General features: G+C 38.5%; 1 protein-coding gene across 7 annotated transcripts in view; it reads right to left on the bottom strand.

Moving 5' to 3' along the window:
* RYR2 (ryanodine receptor 2) overlaps positions 1-18,286 on the bottom strand; it is a 428,642-nt gene that overhangs the window by 279,168 nt on the left and 131,188 nt on the right. For all 7 annotated transcript variants that reach the window (XM_054819177.1, XM_054819181.1, XM_054819182.1 and 4 more), the window contains one exon: positions 18,165-18,269. In XM_054819177.1, coding sequence (XP_054675152.1) covers positions 18,165-18,269 — 105 coding nt within the window. The remainder of the gene's footprint in view (positions 1-18,164; positions 18,270-18,286) is intronic.

Raw genomic sequence — 18,286 nt, 5'->3', positions numbered from 1 at the left:
AATCAAGCAAAAGATCAAAGACAGCATTTAGAATTACAAAATCATTCCTCTTCTTGAACTAGATGAGAACACTGTACTACAGTCTTAATACTTCCCTTCGAATTTCATATAACTGCAGTAACAATTCTTCCATGAAGAACATACAGCCATGATTTAATCATTTACTGCAATGCTAATTCGGAAACTTCAGAGAGTGATCTGCATTTGCTGACTTCTCTTCAGAGGCATGTAAGAGCTCCAATCTTTTCAGCCAAGATTTCATTTTAAATGCTTTTAATCCAAACTGAAGGGCTCAGTTTCCAACATGTTTTTCTGAGCGCTGCAGATATCCAGGACTACATTAACCAGACATAAAAGCCAGTTGTAATAGCAGGAATGTAGTTGTGGTACCCCTATTTTCTCTTGTGATAAGGATTCACGAACTAGATGAAGAGAAATAAAGAGGGGCCTTTTACCATTATGAGGAGTTATTCACAAACTCACTTTTTGAATTTTGACATAAAGCAAGCTCAGAAAACACGTGCTGAACATCCACTAATACAGCAACATTCATTACCAGTGCACGAAGCTGGAATGTCAGCTATACAGAGCAGCATACAAAACCACTAAGGAACTTTATTCCACACAATATAGGAGAATCTTAGCTGACTATGGCTAATCACATTCTTTACAACTATGTATGAAAACCTCAACAGATATATTGCCATGATCCACAGATGGGACTGTGACCTGAAATCTCAATGAAGCAATGCATTCCAACTCATGGATGTTATGTCTTCCTCTATGCTTATACTCATTTTTCTGAACTGAAGCAGGAAAATCTTATTAGAACAGTAATATTATTTTTCTTCCCATTTCTCAGTTGAGGAAACTGAGAACATAAAGCAAAACCTTTGTCTAAAATTCTGTAATAGACATAAGCAAGATGAGAATAGCTAGAATTGAACTAGATAGATTCCAAATAAAATTGTGGTTTTGTTTCTGTTGCAACACTCTATTGTCTTCATATACACCTTGATTTCCTGAATTTATTATTCAATAAGTTATTTGATGATATGTCTTCTCTAGGGTAGTCTTCTATTGCAGACTTTTGTCTTCAAGACGCTTGAAGGGCTGTGCTTTCATGTCTGTTTGGTTTAGCTCCTTCTCTGTATGCAATCAGAAAACTTAACTGAGAAGAAATAAATTAATTTCTCTTTCCCCCAAAGTCAGTTTTTACTGGCCATCATCTTGGAAAGAAAACTTTGTGCACATTAGAGATCCAACGGTTATGGTAAGGCTGGAAATAGGCGTGCCATCTACCTCCAAAATAGGAAACTTGTCTGGGATGATAAAAATGTTTGCTTTTATGTCATACACATCTTCATTCCAAATATGGCACACTCAAAAGAAGAACCCATGTCCTAGGCTAGAAATATTTGCTTGTCACGATTCTGTGATTTGAAATAGATAATGATTTCATTCCTGTCCTTGCCTCTTCCTGAGGATAAGCAGAATGCAGAAATACTGTGCCTGCACTTCTTGATTTTTTCCAGTACTTAACATTTGATCAAAGTGCAGTTGATCAAAGCCAAGTCTTATTCTTTTTGTGTCTCACTTGAAATGGCCTGCTAACAATCACTTCTGATGCTAAATAAGGTGCGCTGAGGAGAAAATGACAGTATTAGTTTTATCTGCAAAAGTTTTGCACTTTTTTTTCCCCTGCGGTATTTCCTGTTCTCCTGTTAGCAGTGTGGCTTCTCTAAAACAGCTGAGAATAGTCAGGATTTTAAGTAGAATATGCCTCTAAACAACCTCATCATAAAGCTTTCCACTGGCACCCGATAAGTCCATCTGCATGATATAAAGGGCTACATTGCCTGAAATGCTCTGAGCTCCACTTCCTTCTCTCCTCCTTTCTCTTGTTTCTCTCACTTTTGTTCTTTGCAGTAAGAAGCATTTAGGATATGCAAATTGAAAGTTTGGAAGGGTAAACCTTGCAATAAGTACAACCTAACACTGCTGGCCATAACAGCTCTGTCTCTCTTCATGACACACCACTATTTGATAAAGACTTATGCAAAGAATTTCAGAAGAAAATTACTGCTGCAGTATTTTATTACTTCAATGAGTTATGCCTGGCATCTGTAGAACACCCTTAGCCTAATGATAACACTAAAATAAACTATAGAAATAAGCAGCTAGAGTTTGGACTTTTTGTTGAAAAGTTTAATTAAAAAAATAATTCTTGCCTTACGGCATCTATGACCTGTCAAAAGAGAAAACTTTCTGGTCAGTGCTAGGAAATTAAAAGATTTCTGGTTCATTATATTGAGACGTCTGGTTAGTTTCTGATTCTTCCTTATATGTGGGGGTTCTGCTATCAAACCTGAAAATATTTTCAGCCTTTCAGATATGTTATTAACCAGGCTACTGTAGTGTAAATCAGAGAGCTGAAGTTGTCAAGAGTGCATTTAACTGCCAATCTTTTTTTTTTTTTTTTTTAAGGAAGTACCTTGATAACTTGGCTTATTCATTAATATACAGAACACTTATTAAAAAAAAAATAGGGAGCGTTACCTTTTTCCATTTGCATGAGGGGATGAAATTACTTTCCCCCTCCCCCCATGCTGAGAGAATGATAAAGCTGCCAGCTCTCCATCTTATCTTGCTGCTTACTAATACAAAGTAAATAATGAATTCAGAGTTCCACAGCTGGAGATCAATGATTTGAATATTCAAAATCTACCAGCTACAGTTGCATTCCTGTCCCAAAATGCCTCCCTTCCTTCCCCGCAGCACGGGAAACCTTTTTAGCTCTGTGAGGGAACACATGTTTTCCCCATCCCTTTCCCGCAGAAGGAGAATTATACATGCAAGACACTTGGATGTGATTATTCCTTCACCTGAGGCCCTTTGGATCAGTGGAGAGGGGCTGTATTTTGCTCTCTTCAGCAAAGACTACCCCACGCATAAAATTAGATAGCAGTTTGCTGGTCAGTGGCACAGAAAACAGATTTTATTAAAACAAGGCACCAGAAGTAGTGATTAATCAGCCATGACTGGATGATTAGATGGGTGTTAATAAGCTCATGATGCAATTTAGCTGGAACTCTGCATAACTGATGAGTATCCGCAGACAGCATTTTCCTGAAAAATGAAGTTGTCAAATATGGGAGTAGAGGTTGTGAAATTAATTTTTTTCATATTACAGAAACAGTTTAGTTTAGGATGCACACACAAAGTGTGCAATCAAATGCTTTCATTCTGTTAATAAGGTCTGACACAGATTTATGACTGCCCGAATCTGAAAAACTCCTAACATTAATTACCATGCTTTACCACGATACAACTGAGGCTTTTAAATAAAAGTTAATGGAGATATTTGTTTTACGGCTATTTTCTCATGCTGTCCAGTAATTATGTCTATCTGTATTTCAGTGCTTTTCTAACGTAATTGGATCAGGAGGGTGGGGAGGAAGTCTGTGACACCTAGAGGAAAACAAGGACATTCTGGAAATAATGTTACTAAGGGAGGAAAGAAAAGTCAATTAGTTCTGCTCCGAAGTTAAGATCTTCTGTCAGTAGCAGTAATGAGACAACAATGTATAAAAACTATTGATCCCGCAGATCTGGAAAATATGCAGGAGATCAAAGATAACAGCATAAATGAAGGAAATAAAGGCTTTCAACAGAAATTTAAGAAAAAAAAAAAAAAGAGAGAAGAAAAAAGTAATTCCAATGCAAAAGAAAGAGATGCCTGTCTATTATTGCTGTACTCTGAAATCAGTGCAAAAATTAGTGTCAGATTTATGTTAGAAAGATAATTAAGTCAGAGCATACCACTCTATTATTAAAAATCCACTGAACTATGCACAGGGGCAACAGAAGTTGGTTACATCAAGCTGCAAAACAAATGAAACTTTTAGCTAAGCATTTCCTCACAGATTGAAGTCTTCCCTTAGACACGAGTGAATGTTATGTGTTTGTATCACTCCCTTTAATCATCACCTTCCTGATCTCATTTTCAGGAAGCTCTTTCCAAAGCCCAAGTACAGTAGGGTTCTTTCATACTTGGCTCTCTGAATCTGACTTCTTGATTATTCTAATCTTGCCCGCAGTCTGAACTGGTCCAATATGCCAAAAGAAAAACAGGAAACTGATGGAAATGAAAAATCTGCCCAGAATTAAGAAACAAAAGCGCTAGAAATTCCCTTCATGAAATGCATTTAGAATATAAAAACGACTTGGCTATGAACCAAAAATTCCTAATTGCTTTAAATACATGCAGAATAAGCATGAGATAAAGAATTTTAAAAAGTGCTTCCTACTGTACTGCACTGAAGCCACTGGCTATATTTGTAGCCTTCAAATCCTTGTGAGATTTTCATTTCAGGTTACAACGAAAGCCCCTAAACACTGTCCTATCCACAAAAGGTTTTAAAGAGTGGCCTGTGGTAAAAGACATTCTGAACAAGACAATCGATGCGGGGGGGGGGGGGGGGGGGGGGGGGGGGGGGAGAAGAAGAGAAACAAAAAAAAAGAATAAAAGAAAGGTCAGAAATGATTTCCTAAATGTTTTGGCATATAACAAGAGAATTCTTGTACTTCACTGATAAATCATATCAAGCAGAAATGATCAATTTTTACTGTGAAGATCAACAAATCAGTTTATTCCATTAATCCCTTGCTTGAGCTTTCATATTTCCTAAAGAGATCTCTGTGTTAAGATACTATTTTCTCTACTGTTTTACATCAAGCCAGAGAAATCCTGAAATCATCTATGAAAGTGCTTAGGATTTCAAAGGAAAAAGTAGGAAAAGCCACTGGGATTTCAGAAGAAATCTCAGTAGAAAGCCTATCACATGCGCTCCTTCTCCTCTCAACCCATGCCACCGTATTCATGAGTTGAGAATGACTAGGCAAGCTTGGTAGGTGCAGACATCTGAGCTACAAAAAGGCTGAATAGTGTGCAATAATGAACTCGATTAAGTCTATGGCTTAACTGTCAATTCCACACACAAAGCTCTCAGTTCCCTAATAAAGTTTTATTTTCTACTTGGCAGCTTCTTGCAATACTGAGTCACAAGCAGCACAGGAGTCTCGTACTTCCTGCAGTAATGGCATATAAGGATGTTTCCTATATGTTATTTTCCTCAGTGGAAAAAGTCTATAAAAAGGCTGTGCAAAGTCAAGTCTGGATATAGAGAACGTGGGGCTACAACATCAAGTCAAATGAGTGGGTTAGTTGTAGCATTCACTATCTGAAATATGTACCAAAATGTGCTAGCACCTTCCAGTATATGCAATTACGATATAATCGATACAGGTCTTACGCTTAGCTGTGAAACAACAGGCCTATTTTTGCTATCTGAACATAAGTGCAAATAAAAAGAGTTCACACCAAGTTCTGTAAGTTTGGTTCATGGCATATTCCTCCTAAATTAACAGAAACATTGAGAATTTTTTCCTTGACCTTAAAAAATTTGAACCAAACTACAGAATGTTCATCACTCCCCAAAACCAAAATAAGTTACTTGAAGAAGAAAAAAAAATATTCAGCAACATAATATTTCACAAAATTTAGTGAACTACCAAAGTAATCAGAGACAAGAATACTTCTGATCTGAAATGACTGATTCTCAGTGCCAACATACTCATATCATTGTGTTTAAATTCTTGATTTCTATGTTAAAAGCTCTAAAAACATTTTAACATTTATTAAACTATCCAAAACACTGCATTTACAAGGGGGGGGGGGGGGGGGGGGGGGGAGATAGTAGATTCACTGTGGATGAACCATTTAAACATTAAGTCAATTTACCTTACTGGGAAACTCGAATGGCAGAATGTCAAAAGTCTACCAAACACCATTCCTAGAAAAATAACAAACAGTAAGGTCTCTCACCTATATACTTTAGATAATTCCAGGACTTTTCCAGGGAAAAATGATCTGCTAAATATTCAGCTCAAGAGTTGTTGACTCCAGTTTCAAGAAGAACTGGGAAAGAACTCAGCATTTGCACCCTGTGCGATCACTACAGAAAGAGAATTGTGGTCTTCCTTCTAGGCAAAGACAAATGCTGGATACCTGATATGTTCCTCTGAAACTCTCCACACCCTCCATGAAGTTCCTTCTTTAAATTGAAGGCTTTGTATTTCACGAAGTAAGGTACCTAAAAGGCAGTGACACATGGCTAAGTAGAGAGAATAAGAAACCTCACCTGAAATTCTTTGGAACAGTCAAAGGATTTATTAGTTACCGACATGATTACAATTTGGATGAATGCACAAGTTCTTTTGAAGAAGTAGAGCTGTACCCAGTAAGCCAAACACGCACCACCTGGAAAATGGAATTTTACAAAAAGAGCAAAAATGCACAAATAACTAAAAGAGTCCGCTGCTAAATGACCTACATATGCACTAGGTTACACAAATTTACCACATTAAATAATCACACTAAAAAAAATTGTGATAAAACAGGATTTCCAAATTTGTCCCTTTCCTTCTGCTCTGTATGTACCGTTATCTTCTGTGACTCATCCCAATATTTTTAAAATAGAAACTTCTTTCAAGAAAAGTAAGTGTTCTGCATATTTATCAACAAGACTGTCGGGTACCAAAGGCTGCTTCAGGAGTGGAAGCTGCGTGTGCTGCCATAATTACAAGCACATTCCACAGCATCAGCAGTATCTCCACAAACAAGCATTAACTACAAAAATCATATGCAGGACTTCAGAGCCCGAATGAATTAGGTCTAAAGCAGATGACAAACCCCAATCAAACAGAAGTCAGGTTCACTACTGGCAGCCTGCCTGAGTGCCCCTTGTTCTTTTCAAGTTTCTTTGCTTTGCTCTGCCTATTTCAAAGTAGACTGCTTTCATAAGGAAAAGAAAGGATTGAGCTTTTACTACCATCACATCATAAAGGAAAACAAAATCTTATCTCTTTATGCACAGAATGACAATTATTTGGAGGACTAAAGGGCAACTAACTGTCTAACCAGCCGACGCCGGAAAAGGCTGCAGCCTAGGCAGAAAGAGGAGACTGCTAGGGAAAGGGAGGACAATCTTTAGAGCTCAGCAACTATCACACGTTTATTTAAAAGTCATTTATGGATCAAGATCAAAGGCCTTACAAAAGCAACGAATGCAGGGATAATACCTCCCCTTCCCACTTACGAGGTTTCAATTTTAATTTGAAAACGACAGGACAGATACCTACACAGAGCTCAGGAAGAGTCAAAAAGAGCACACTCCCTTTTTTTAACCTAAATGTATGTCTGTGTGGTACCTATACGTATACTTAACAGCCATGCTTTTGAAGGGGAAGGAGTTAATCCAGATTGCCTGCGGGAACTCAGCAGGAGCCTCTACTGCAGCTGCGATCCTGCAGACACTCCAAAGTGGAGCCTGCTGGCGTGGCACTCGCTGCCCATCACAGCGACAAGACGTGGCTCAGCGGGCTGGCAGCACGGGCTGCTGCGGTCGGCAGGTCCCTGCCCAGCAGCCTGCAGCCCTGCCCCTTGCTGGGACACAGCTCTGCCCGCAGAGTGGCCCCTCAAATGCTCAAAACTAGCATCAAGTTTAGGAAAGGCTGAGTGATCCTGATGCACGCTGAGGCATGATCTTGGTTTATGGTTCCCACTGAGTTTTGAGCTTATCCCAAGCCATGCAACCCTGCTGTTGTGAGGTGGATGATCCTGCCATTCAAAAAGGCGAGACAGTGCCCCTGTGAAGCACAGGGGTTCCTAGCCTCTGCTGCGCTCACGTCCCAGCCTGGGCTGTAAATGAGGCACCTGGAGCCCAGAGGTGGAATCTCACCTCTGCAAACAGGGCTGCTCCCTCTTCTCAGCCTTTCTCTGTTCACTTACACCCCTGGGTCCTAAATCTCTTCATTTCCGTCACTTTCCTTACCCCCCATCCCCAACTCGAAAGTTGCTGCCATCCTTATACGTAAATTAAAAATGGTAACTCTCTGTGATAAGAGAGAAACAAAAACCAAATCTGCCTGCTAACTTTAGACCTGGAGTAGTATAACTCTCACACTACAGGAGTACTTCAATACTTGAAACAGACTGACACACTCACCTGCTTGGAAAGTTTTGGTTTTACTGTTGTTATTGAAACAAACTGTTTGATGGCTCTCCAGCACGACCTTCCAAAGCCAGAAACCATACCTTCTCAGTGAATCGACACCATCGCAGTCACTAAGGAATGGCTGGGCATCAAATGAAATCATTTTTCCACACATAAACAGTTGTTAGGTGTGAAATAACACCTGTTCTCATTGGACCTGTCGTTCTTGGTAAGATATTGTAGATTCACTCAGTGATGTAACTCCCACGGATCCAAATACTGCCATGGGGAGATGCAGTTACATACATGGAGACGTAGCCTCATGCTTACAGTACCTAACCAGACCTGTTCAGTGACAATGTTCAGTGACAACCATCAGGAGAGCATGCATGTTTATCACCAACCTTGACACATCACAAAAGCAATACTCCAAACTCAACTTCTCCTCATTTCCTGTTCAGGACAGAAATCCAGTCTGTTCAGTCCTGCTCAGTCTCAAAACCCTAGTTCTACCTCTTGTGTTCTTTCAAATGCTACCCACGTTGCTGCCATTCAAATGCTATCCCTTTGGGGAGGACTATTCACATCCAAACTTGAACAATATGGAAGTCAATGATGTATATACAGCATCATGAGCATCAAAAGCACCCCAAGGTGTTGAACCCTGCAAGATAAGGAGAGTTAGAAACAAAACTACATTAAGAAACTCTTGACTGAATGTGAAGATTTGGGGTTTTTTTAATCACGACAGAAGGCACAGTACCTCCTGAGGGATCAGCACACTGAACACATTTCAAGAGGAAGAATCCCCTGTGTAATCTTCCAGCGGCAGCTGCTTTGAGGCCCTACGGAGCTGCCTGATAGCAGCGCTGCAGACACTGGTAACATTTTCCACGCTCCCAGCCTGTAGAGCACTGCTATGCGTTTCCTACCCTGATAGCATTTTGCACCAGCCATCTAAATGTTCTTTACACTTGCTATTATAAGCCACTAAGATGAGACAAAGGATCTCTCTGGTTTTGATATTTTGCATCCACCTAGCAGAAAGCTATCCCTACAAGAAGCCATTATAACACAAATGTAAAATTGGATAATTTTCATATATATTATGGGATATTAACATAATGGTATTAACAATCTGTTTTAAAATATTGCATAATTACAATGTCCATTATCAATATAATTGTATATCTTGGCAAAAATGAAATTTATAGTTAATTTAACGTAAGGTCTTGGGCTTTACAAATAATTCAGATTACAGCTGTGTGCATTACCAAAGAAGAAGAAAACACAATGTTTGAGTATCACACTGTCCAAGCCTTGCATCAGCTGTGAGATTCATGTAAAATTGCACTTTGTATGGTCAGTAAAGGAGAGATGCAACAGACAAGAATTATATATAATCATGAACAATTTATATCTCAGAACACATTTCACTAAGCTATAGTATCAATGTTTTGCATTTTCAAAAGAATTATGCTAATTTTACCCCCTCAAAAAAGTTAACAAAATTAAAGCAAACAGTAAAAAGACAGAAAGTGACAAAAGCCACCTATACAACCTTAATTTCAGTCCCTTCCTGTCACTTTCTTATGACAACAGCCTTCCACATGTGCGCTACCTTTTCAACATCAACTCTGCCTCATTCAACATGTAGAAGATAAAGCGGTCACTATTTTATTTCATCCCAGCTCAGTGTGCAACCATTGTACTGAATATTGATAAAAAAACCTCTTCTAAAGACATAATTATTAAATGCCATCAATTTTATTATGTTCACTACTGTAATGCTAATCTCACAAATATTAGTTCCATTTTCACCATACCCCTGCTGGCATAGCAATAAATCTAAAGAATCTAAAGCATGGAGCCATTAAAATCAAAGTATGCCAAGGAGTTCAGTTTAAGATGCGTAGGACCTGATTTCTAACATTATTTTACATTTTATGCGTAGCTTCCATGAGCTACAGTCCTTGATACCTGCACAAATCAGTCCTGACGTATGACAACATACAAAACCAGAAAAAATACAACTAACAATCACTGCTTAGCTTACAGATTTGAACTGCTTAGCTAGACTGACCTGGTTTAAAAACTTGGTGTGCTAATAGCTTTGGAGAACCACCTAGTAGCATTAAGAAAACAAGTGGTTTAAGAGACCATCTTTGCTTTATATAGGATTGTGTAGCAAAACTGACACTCTTCTGCATTCTGGAATTGCATTTGAACGTGAGGATTTTGGGGGTTTTATCTATTTATTTTTTATTTTGCCTAAATATCATTTAATACACCAGTTCCAACCACTACAACAAATGAGTTGTATGGTTCTGAAGACAAATTTGACTGTACCATTTCCAATTTCTCTATGCTGAAATCTCATTTAAAACAAACAAAAAACCTAAAAAAAAAATAAAAAAAAAACACCAAAACCCAACTCTTCCAATACTTAACAGGGAACCTTTACTGAATGGCATCAGTATGTTGCTATCCTTTATGTTAACTAGCTATAGGTTATAGACAGCAAAGGGATAATACCTATGGAATTGACTGGTAAAGAGCAGAGAAACAGACCATCTCCTTATTTTCTCATCCAAGCTAAAAGCCCCACAGCACACCCTGACTTCCCCATCCTAATCTCTCTGCCAATATTTCTCAGCTGTCTTCATGACAGCTCATTACATCAAAGTGCCAGTTTCAGTGAGTTCCACACCAGCCATTTTCAGTCGGTAGCTTTTTGCCCAGCTATTCTCAGTTTCTTTCCTGGGACCACATGGAATCTGAACTAGTTCTCGTCTGAATCCTTGTGTCTAGTCCACTTCAGAGCAGTGCAAAGCTGCAATCGCAGGGAGAGGTTAGGTCATCTTCACCATCTCCCCCTCAAATTCATAGCTGTTCCATTCCACTTCAATAGCAGAACTGAATTGACTCCGGTTCTCCTTGTCTTCAAACCCACTGCAACAGTGCCTGAGTGTTCCAAAAAAATCATCTTGTACATCAGTTTTCTGCTTTCAGGACCAGGGCTTGCAGAACGCCCAAAAGTATCAAACAGAAGTCTACTTCCAGCTCCGAAACTCCATCTCCATGAGAGTGGTGCAAGTGTAATCACTCAAAGAGCAGATCTGAGTAACTCCAGCACATTCATTTAGCATGAAGTCTTCATGCTTCATTTGTTATAAGTGCTTAAATATCTTTACTGAGACAAAAAATGTGGAATAAGATCCTTTCTCTTTTTTTTTAACTCCCACCCCACATACGGCCATTCCTCAGGAGTGGATAGTGCCATTGACAGCATTTCACATCTTCGTTACCAACTAGGAGGACAGGACAGAGATTCCAAGCACAGAAAACCTCCATGGTATAGAGTGGTAGAAAAGCACAGCTGCTGTGCAAATACTGGGGGAAAAAAAATGCAGAAAACTACACATCAAAGTGTTCAGTAGACAGTATGGCAACTAAGATCAATTTCAGGAAACTAACAAAGGAGTTAACCCTACATTTGATTTTGCATAAAAATAACAAGTTTCAAGCCTATTAAGGGAAATGGGAGCCATTTTTTTCTTCTATGTAATAAACTCTAAGAACACAAATAATAAAAGAGAATTCAAGTTTACTCAGAGTTTTTCATTCAGAAAGTAAAGAATAACTACAGTGTGATTTCCTGAATCAGCACTTAAAATAATATAAATGCTAGAGAGCCCTACACTATCCCGACGTATTCTAGTGCATAGTATATGGTGTCATTCAAAATACAGAAATTGTAACCACATATACATTCACTTTCTTGCTATAGATGACATGCAAAGAAATCCTTACTTATTTCGGTAGTACTTTTTTTTCTAGTAAGCAATCAAAAAGCTGACACGTGACGTGAAAGGCCACAGAAGTCTGAGAGAAATCCATCTGGTTCCATACAGGATAAGTGTGTTTGATGCAGCTGTCCTGCAAGAGTCGTTAGAACAACTGCAACGGAAGCACATTGCCCTCCACGTGCAGCTGATTTTACTAGCGAGCCATTCATGTAGCCTGAAGCCCAGCCATTGGCAGAGGAATTGAACTTTCCACCTACTTTGCTGATAAAATTGTAAAAAACCCCACCCCATAGCAGTTTAATGCTCTTCTATATATACCTGAACAAAAAAAAGCCCATGCACACACCTCCTGTTGGCAGAACAAAGCACAGATCAGCAAACAGGAGCTCCAGAAGCTCTCACCAGAATAGGCGCCTCTTACTCTGCAGCATACCAACGAAATGAGATTCTGCCCTAGATGGATGGTACACAACGATAAAATTGGGATGGCTTGGCACCCACTCGTCTTCTGGTAGACCAGAGTGAAAAGAATGCTTTACCCCTCCTGACAGAAATAATTAGAGCTGCTGTGAAAGGCAGTTTACCAAGAGTTCTCAATCACTCCAATGAAAAGGTGCAGTTAATAACAACCCTCTGCATGGGATATAAAATCTCTCATCCACATGAAGACACACACCATACTGGCAGGTGAAAGCGAGGCACATACCACATGTATTTATACGTGCATATGTAGATTGTCTATTCACCAGGGTATGGCATGTAACACACAACCTGGAGTCTTCAAATTCCAATGGCCTCATTTATGATAATTATCATGGAGGACTATAAGTGACACCACAACGCAAAAGAGCAGTACGTTATTTATATCATGAGACTGCTGGATATATTTCCGAAAACCCAAGCAAAGCAAGGGTAACTTGAGGAATCGCAAGCTCTTATTGGTTTCAGAAGAAAAGCCGGTTTTTATTCTAGCCAATATAAAAGATACGTGACTTTGTGTTTGTTCACTTACGGTAAAATGTCCTTTAATGCCAAGCTAATTTAATTTCCTGTACCTAGTCACTGTACCCAAAACTTTTTTTGATCTCTTTGAAGTAATAAATGCATTAGAATAGAATGAAAGTTCAAACTAGCTGCTTGTTATATGAATAGAGATAGTAGCAGTGTTTTGAATCCTCAAATTCTCCCTTTTGAAAAATATAATTTATATTGAAGCTTATGAAAAAATACTTTTTATTTCAAATAAGAGTTAGTAGCAATAGCCTTTTTGAAGGCTACCTTACACTTCATTTTAATTTGCATACCCTCTTGGCAAATTTTTATTTTCATAGCTTTTTTTTTTTTATGCAGCATGTTTGCTTGAGGAAGATTTAAAAAAACTTTCAGATGAAAGTCTAAATCATTTGCTGAGGCAACTGAGGCTAAGAAAATACCTGATGTTTTTCCATGTCAAATATGTCTAGATACCTTTTCTTTTGGGAGCTCTAGAACTGTCACACAACAGAAAAGAGATTTAGTAGAGAATTTTGTAGAATCTGGAAAATTCACCTGTATGTCACCAATAGAGACTTAAAGTAGCTAAGCTTGCTCAAGATAATGCATGCTGGCCCTGATTTTGGCCAAGAAACTGGTAATAACCAGCATCATCATCTACTTTATCCGCCATATATCATGGTTGAAATCTGCATGCTGGATCTAAAGGTACCAGTCATTGTAAGATCTTTTATGAATCAACAGTATAAACAAGACACAGCATATTGAAAACAAGAATTAGGGTAATCCCTGGATATACAGGCAGGATAGTCTGAGGACACACGTCAAATCATTTTCCTCTCAAAAGGTGAGACTGGTAATAGCATACTATGTACAGCTCTATGTCTATGTCTAACTTCTATGAAGAAGATGTTTAAAACTCAAAACTGAACAAAGCCACAAAATTATAAATCCCTTCCTCACACCTGATGCCTGGCAACTTCCTCCCCATGTACCTGTGGCACCTCTTCTGAACAAGAGAGAGCAGTGCAGAAGGTACACCAGCACAAGAGCAGTTGACGGTAATGTAAAACAGCCAACTTTGCCTTCCTTTCTTCTTATAGGGACGTAAAGTTAGGTCCCTGTCTCCTCCACAATATCCATCACATCTGGAAGAACATAACTATCTACCCTTGTTTCGAATATTGTTTATATTGTCCAGAAAGCTCAGAAGTTACTGAATACAAGAGTACTAATGGATAGATGGTCAGGCTTCATTTCCTAAGAAAATTAGGGAAAAGTTCCAGGAACTGATTTGACTATGGCATTTCCGCACTTTCACAAGGAGAAAGTACTAAATGTTAAAGAGCTCTTGGATCTGGTAAAGAAAGAGTTAATTAAAAAAAAAAAAAACAACAACAACCAACCAACCAATAATCAGAGTAAAAAGGATCATAAGCAAAACACAGTTACAACCTCTTGTGGTGATCATTCCTAAATTAATCCAGAAAGCTGTGGATTCGCTTTCTCAGGATCATTCAGTCTGATAAGCTTTAGTGAAAAACAAGGCACTGGGCTCTGAAGAGGGCTCACTGGAAAAATTTAATGGCTGGGCTGAGAATAGATGACCTGAAGGCTTTTTCTGGTCTTAAATGCTTTATAAAAAGCTAAGAATTTCCATTTTCATATTTCGCCTGTTCTAATAATAAAAAGTTGCACTCAAAAAAACAAGTCAAAATAATTACAGAATAATACGTAGGCTGTAGGCCCTTCTAGGACAGAGCAGCTGTAATTCTTGCCTAAGAGACCAGAGCCCAGACTCTGGGCGCACATGTAATGACAGTCTTCATTTATATGATTATATACTTTTCTCTTTCCACATCATTACTCCCATTTTCTGCACACAAGATGATTCTCTTCTGTGGGTGAACTAACAATAAAAGTAGTATATGCATATAGCACTCAAGTCCCCAGCAAAATCAAAAATTTACCAGTTTAAAATGAAAGGTGCAAATAACGCTGCCTGAGCAAACTGAACAGGGTTTATTTTTTAAACAAAAACTGTATAATCAAGCTATGAATTTCAATGTCTTAATAAACTGCCAGAGCTAAGCATAATATCTTAAAGGGAAATGATAAAACCTCAGAGCACAAAGTAACTACTCGGTGCCTGGGACTGGAACAAACAGCGCACTACGCACATTCCTTCTTAGGAAATTTCACTCATTTTCCACTGTTGCCTTTGATACTAGCATTTAGCTAATTCAGGAGAGACAAGTAGGTATATTCAGATAGATGGATCACTCAATTAAGTATGGAAATTCTCATTTTGGGATTCTTGCACAAAAAAGGTAGGTATTTATTGCAGTGGTAATCTTGCCCATTTAATACATACCGATTAAGAATTAAAATTAAATCCAATTAGTGCACATAGTTATTCTTTCTTAAGCACAAGGAAAGCTGTTTATTGTTCTGACTCAAGTCAGCATGAAGTTTTGCTCATATTACTCAACCGTTTCATTACTGCTGACTTACCTGTTACATAATAAGAATACCTATTATATAAAGACAGCATTCAAGAGATTATGCACCACAAAAAGCAAAGAAGCACAAATAAACCGTTTTTAAACACAGCAGCCTTAATGATTTCAAATGTAATGAAAAGTAATTGAGGACTGAAAAGCCCCCTTTGCAGGATTCTTTCCATTAGAAAACTGAGGTCGTATTGAATCCAGTTTATAGTAACATTCTCTCAAGAAATTGCTATACTTTCTTCTCCTAAATGAAAGCGAACGCTGTTATTCTAAATAAAAAATTGATGCTGCTCCAGGAAGACATAGTGCTTCAGATGTATGCACAAAATTACCTCTTCTCATAAAACTTAAAGTAACCACATCAGTCATTAAATGCAAAACACACAGGTTCTAACAGTTACTTCAAAGAAATACGAAGCTGCCTACATAAGTACCTACCCTATGATAAATACCCATAAATGCAAAGGAAAACTTTAGATATTTTTTCATAGGAACTACATACAGATAGCAAATGTCAGTTCTGCTACTTTATCAGCAAGTATACATTCAGTCATTTTAGTATTATCATTATTCTTGGCTTCCAGAGACTTACTATAAGAAAAATGACACTGACAACAATATGACCTTGTTCATTTACAAGACTATTTTCAAGATTATTCTCTTCTAATATCAATATATCAGTATGCAAGAGAGACACAGGCAGATTCCAAATGCATTTGCAAAGAAGCCAGGCAAAATTTGCCATAGAAATATATTTGTTATTCAGTGAACAAAGCTAACTGGGTTGGTATAGCTGTAGCTCTATATCTTCTGCTAGTGTTGGGATTCAATAGGTGCTGAGAGCACAGTAAACTACACTGTAAATAGGTAACGATCGCATAATGACCACACTCAGACACTTTGCTTTATCTTTCTTGTGTACGTCTCAGAAGACTCATGAGTACAGAGCACCGTACATCAGTACAACCGCCATCACTTTTCTTTAGGCACGGATATGAATGCCCAGAACTCTGACCTTCATGGTTATGCACACAAAACATCAATAATTGTTTCCAGGAAATACCAGATTACCATCAAACATGGTTCTTCCCGCTTGGAGCATGTAGGTCCCATCAGTCACTGTGCCCTACAAAAGTCTTTTTCTGCTCACATCTAGTGCAGAAAAGAGCCCAGAACTAGTGCAAATGTTCCATCTGAGACCTCTACAAAGCCCTCTTTAGCCTGCCCTCTTCCAGCAGAAACCACAAGCTCACATTTTCTAACCATTCTGCAGAGAACTTGGTTCTTTATCCCGGGTTCCCTGGGTGTGATCACTGTATTAAGAGTAAATATTCACCTAACAGTTGGCCTCAAGACTCTGCTAAGGACAGCCCAACAGAAAATTTGCCCATTAATGTTATGATTTTTAAAAAATTGTGAGTACTTTGTATTCAAAAATTGAACATTTCTTCATTCACTCTATTCTGCCCTATAGCACTACTTTAACACGCATCCCCCTACACTCTCTTTAGTTTTTGGTCCTGCCCACATCTGGTGGGAATAAACAGCAAGAAAACTGTTGCTCTACTTCACACATACGGCCGTTCACAGTTATCCCTGCACACCCTTGGGTCTGGACTGTGATTTTTGACATTATGCCTGCATGTGCCTGTTCTTTTGCATTTATTTATTTATTTCCTGTGGATTTGCTTGCTCTTGGTTTCAGTGTTACCAAACTAAGGGAAGTGAGGTCCCCGTTTAGAAGCATGGATTTGCTTAATCTGGTACCACCTCTTCTCTCAGATGTGCTTTTCATTCTCTTGCTGTTGGAGTTAGTCCTTGGAACAAATTCTCACTGACAGCATGCAATTTAGATCATCCATGGGACTGCTCCTGGGCTTCATTTCCCAAATAGCATTTTCAGTCTCAGTGCCTGGCATTTTATGGGACTGACTATGGGAGTTTAAACCTTGCTTTCTCAAGGCATTCCCAGAAATATCAGAGGCTTGCTTCTCTCCTGCCAGCTTTGTTGATTGACTGACTTATGGTTGACTCCAACTTCTCTTTTATCTGTATAGCTCCTAGGCCTACAGTTACTCTTCCTCATTTATAGTTTATAGGATTTGAGCTGGAACATGGCATTCAAGTTAACCCTACAGGGTGTATATGAACACTCAACTACATCATAGCAAATCAAATTAATTACACAGCAGAGAACAAATTACATTACTATGATTTATCTGTAAATATCTATTTGCTAGTCAAACAATCAACATTATTCCTACACCCTTCATCTTCCAGACTGCACAAATACGTTAGTTACCCTGTTTCCTGAGACTGAGACTCAATAACATTCTATGTCCAACTCTAAAAGTGAGTTATAGGACATTTTAGCTCAGGCTACACACATCGATTTTATTATTTCCAGAGAAAAACAGCACACAACCAAGTCATTTTAACACTGCTTGACAGTCTCACTTGATGCAGTCAGAAATCCTCAGAAACCTTAGCTGTTCTGAAGAAGCGATCAAGCTTTATATTTCATATTATGAGATCTCAAATTAAAACTTTCTTGTAGCTCTAGCACACTGAAATTATTGGGAATTCACAAATCCATCAAGCTTCAGTGAAAGCTGCAAGTGTTTAGAATTTCTCAAAAAACAGGCCATGCCTGTAGCAAAGGAGGAAAATTAAACATAAGGAACCCATGATGCTATAAGCTTGTGCCAGTCATGAAATCTGTGGTACAGTGGGAAAAACACTGTTGTATTTTGCAAGATGAAAAAAAAAAAAGTGAATATTTAATAACTTACCCCTTCTGCCTTTTCTTCTGTGTTAGCCAGCATTTCCTGGAGGGCCCGTACTGAGAGAGACTGCTCCAGCACAAAGGTGCAGATGGACAAATCAGGTGGAACATTCTAGGTGAAAGAAAAAC

Source organism: Grus americana, chromosome 3 (genome assembly GCF_028858705.1).
Source record: "Grus americana isolate bGruAme1 chromosome 3, bGruAme1.mat, whole genome shotgun sequence".
In the NCBI taxonomy this organism is placed as follows: domain Eukaryota; kingdom Metazoa; phylum Chordata; class Aves; order Gruiformes; family Gruidae; genus Grus; species Grus americana.
The sequence above is the reverse complement of the archived record's forward strand: the minus strand, read 5'-3'. Positions and strand labels throughout refer to the sequence as shown.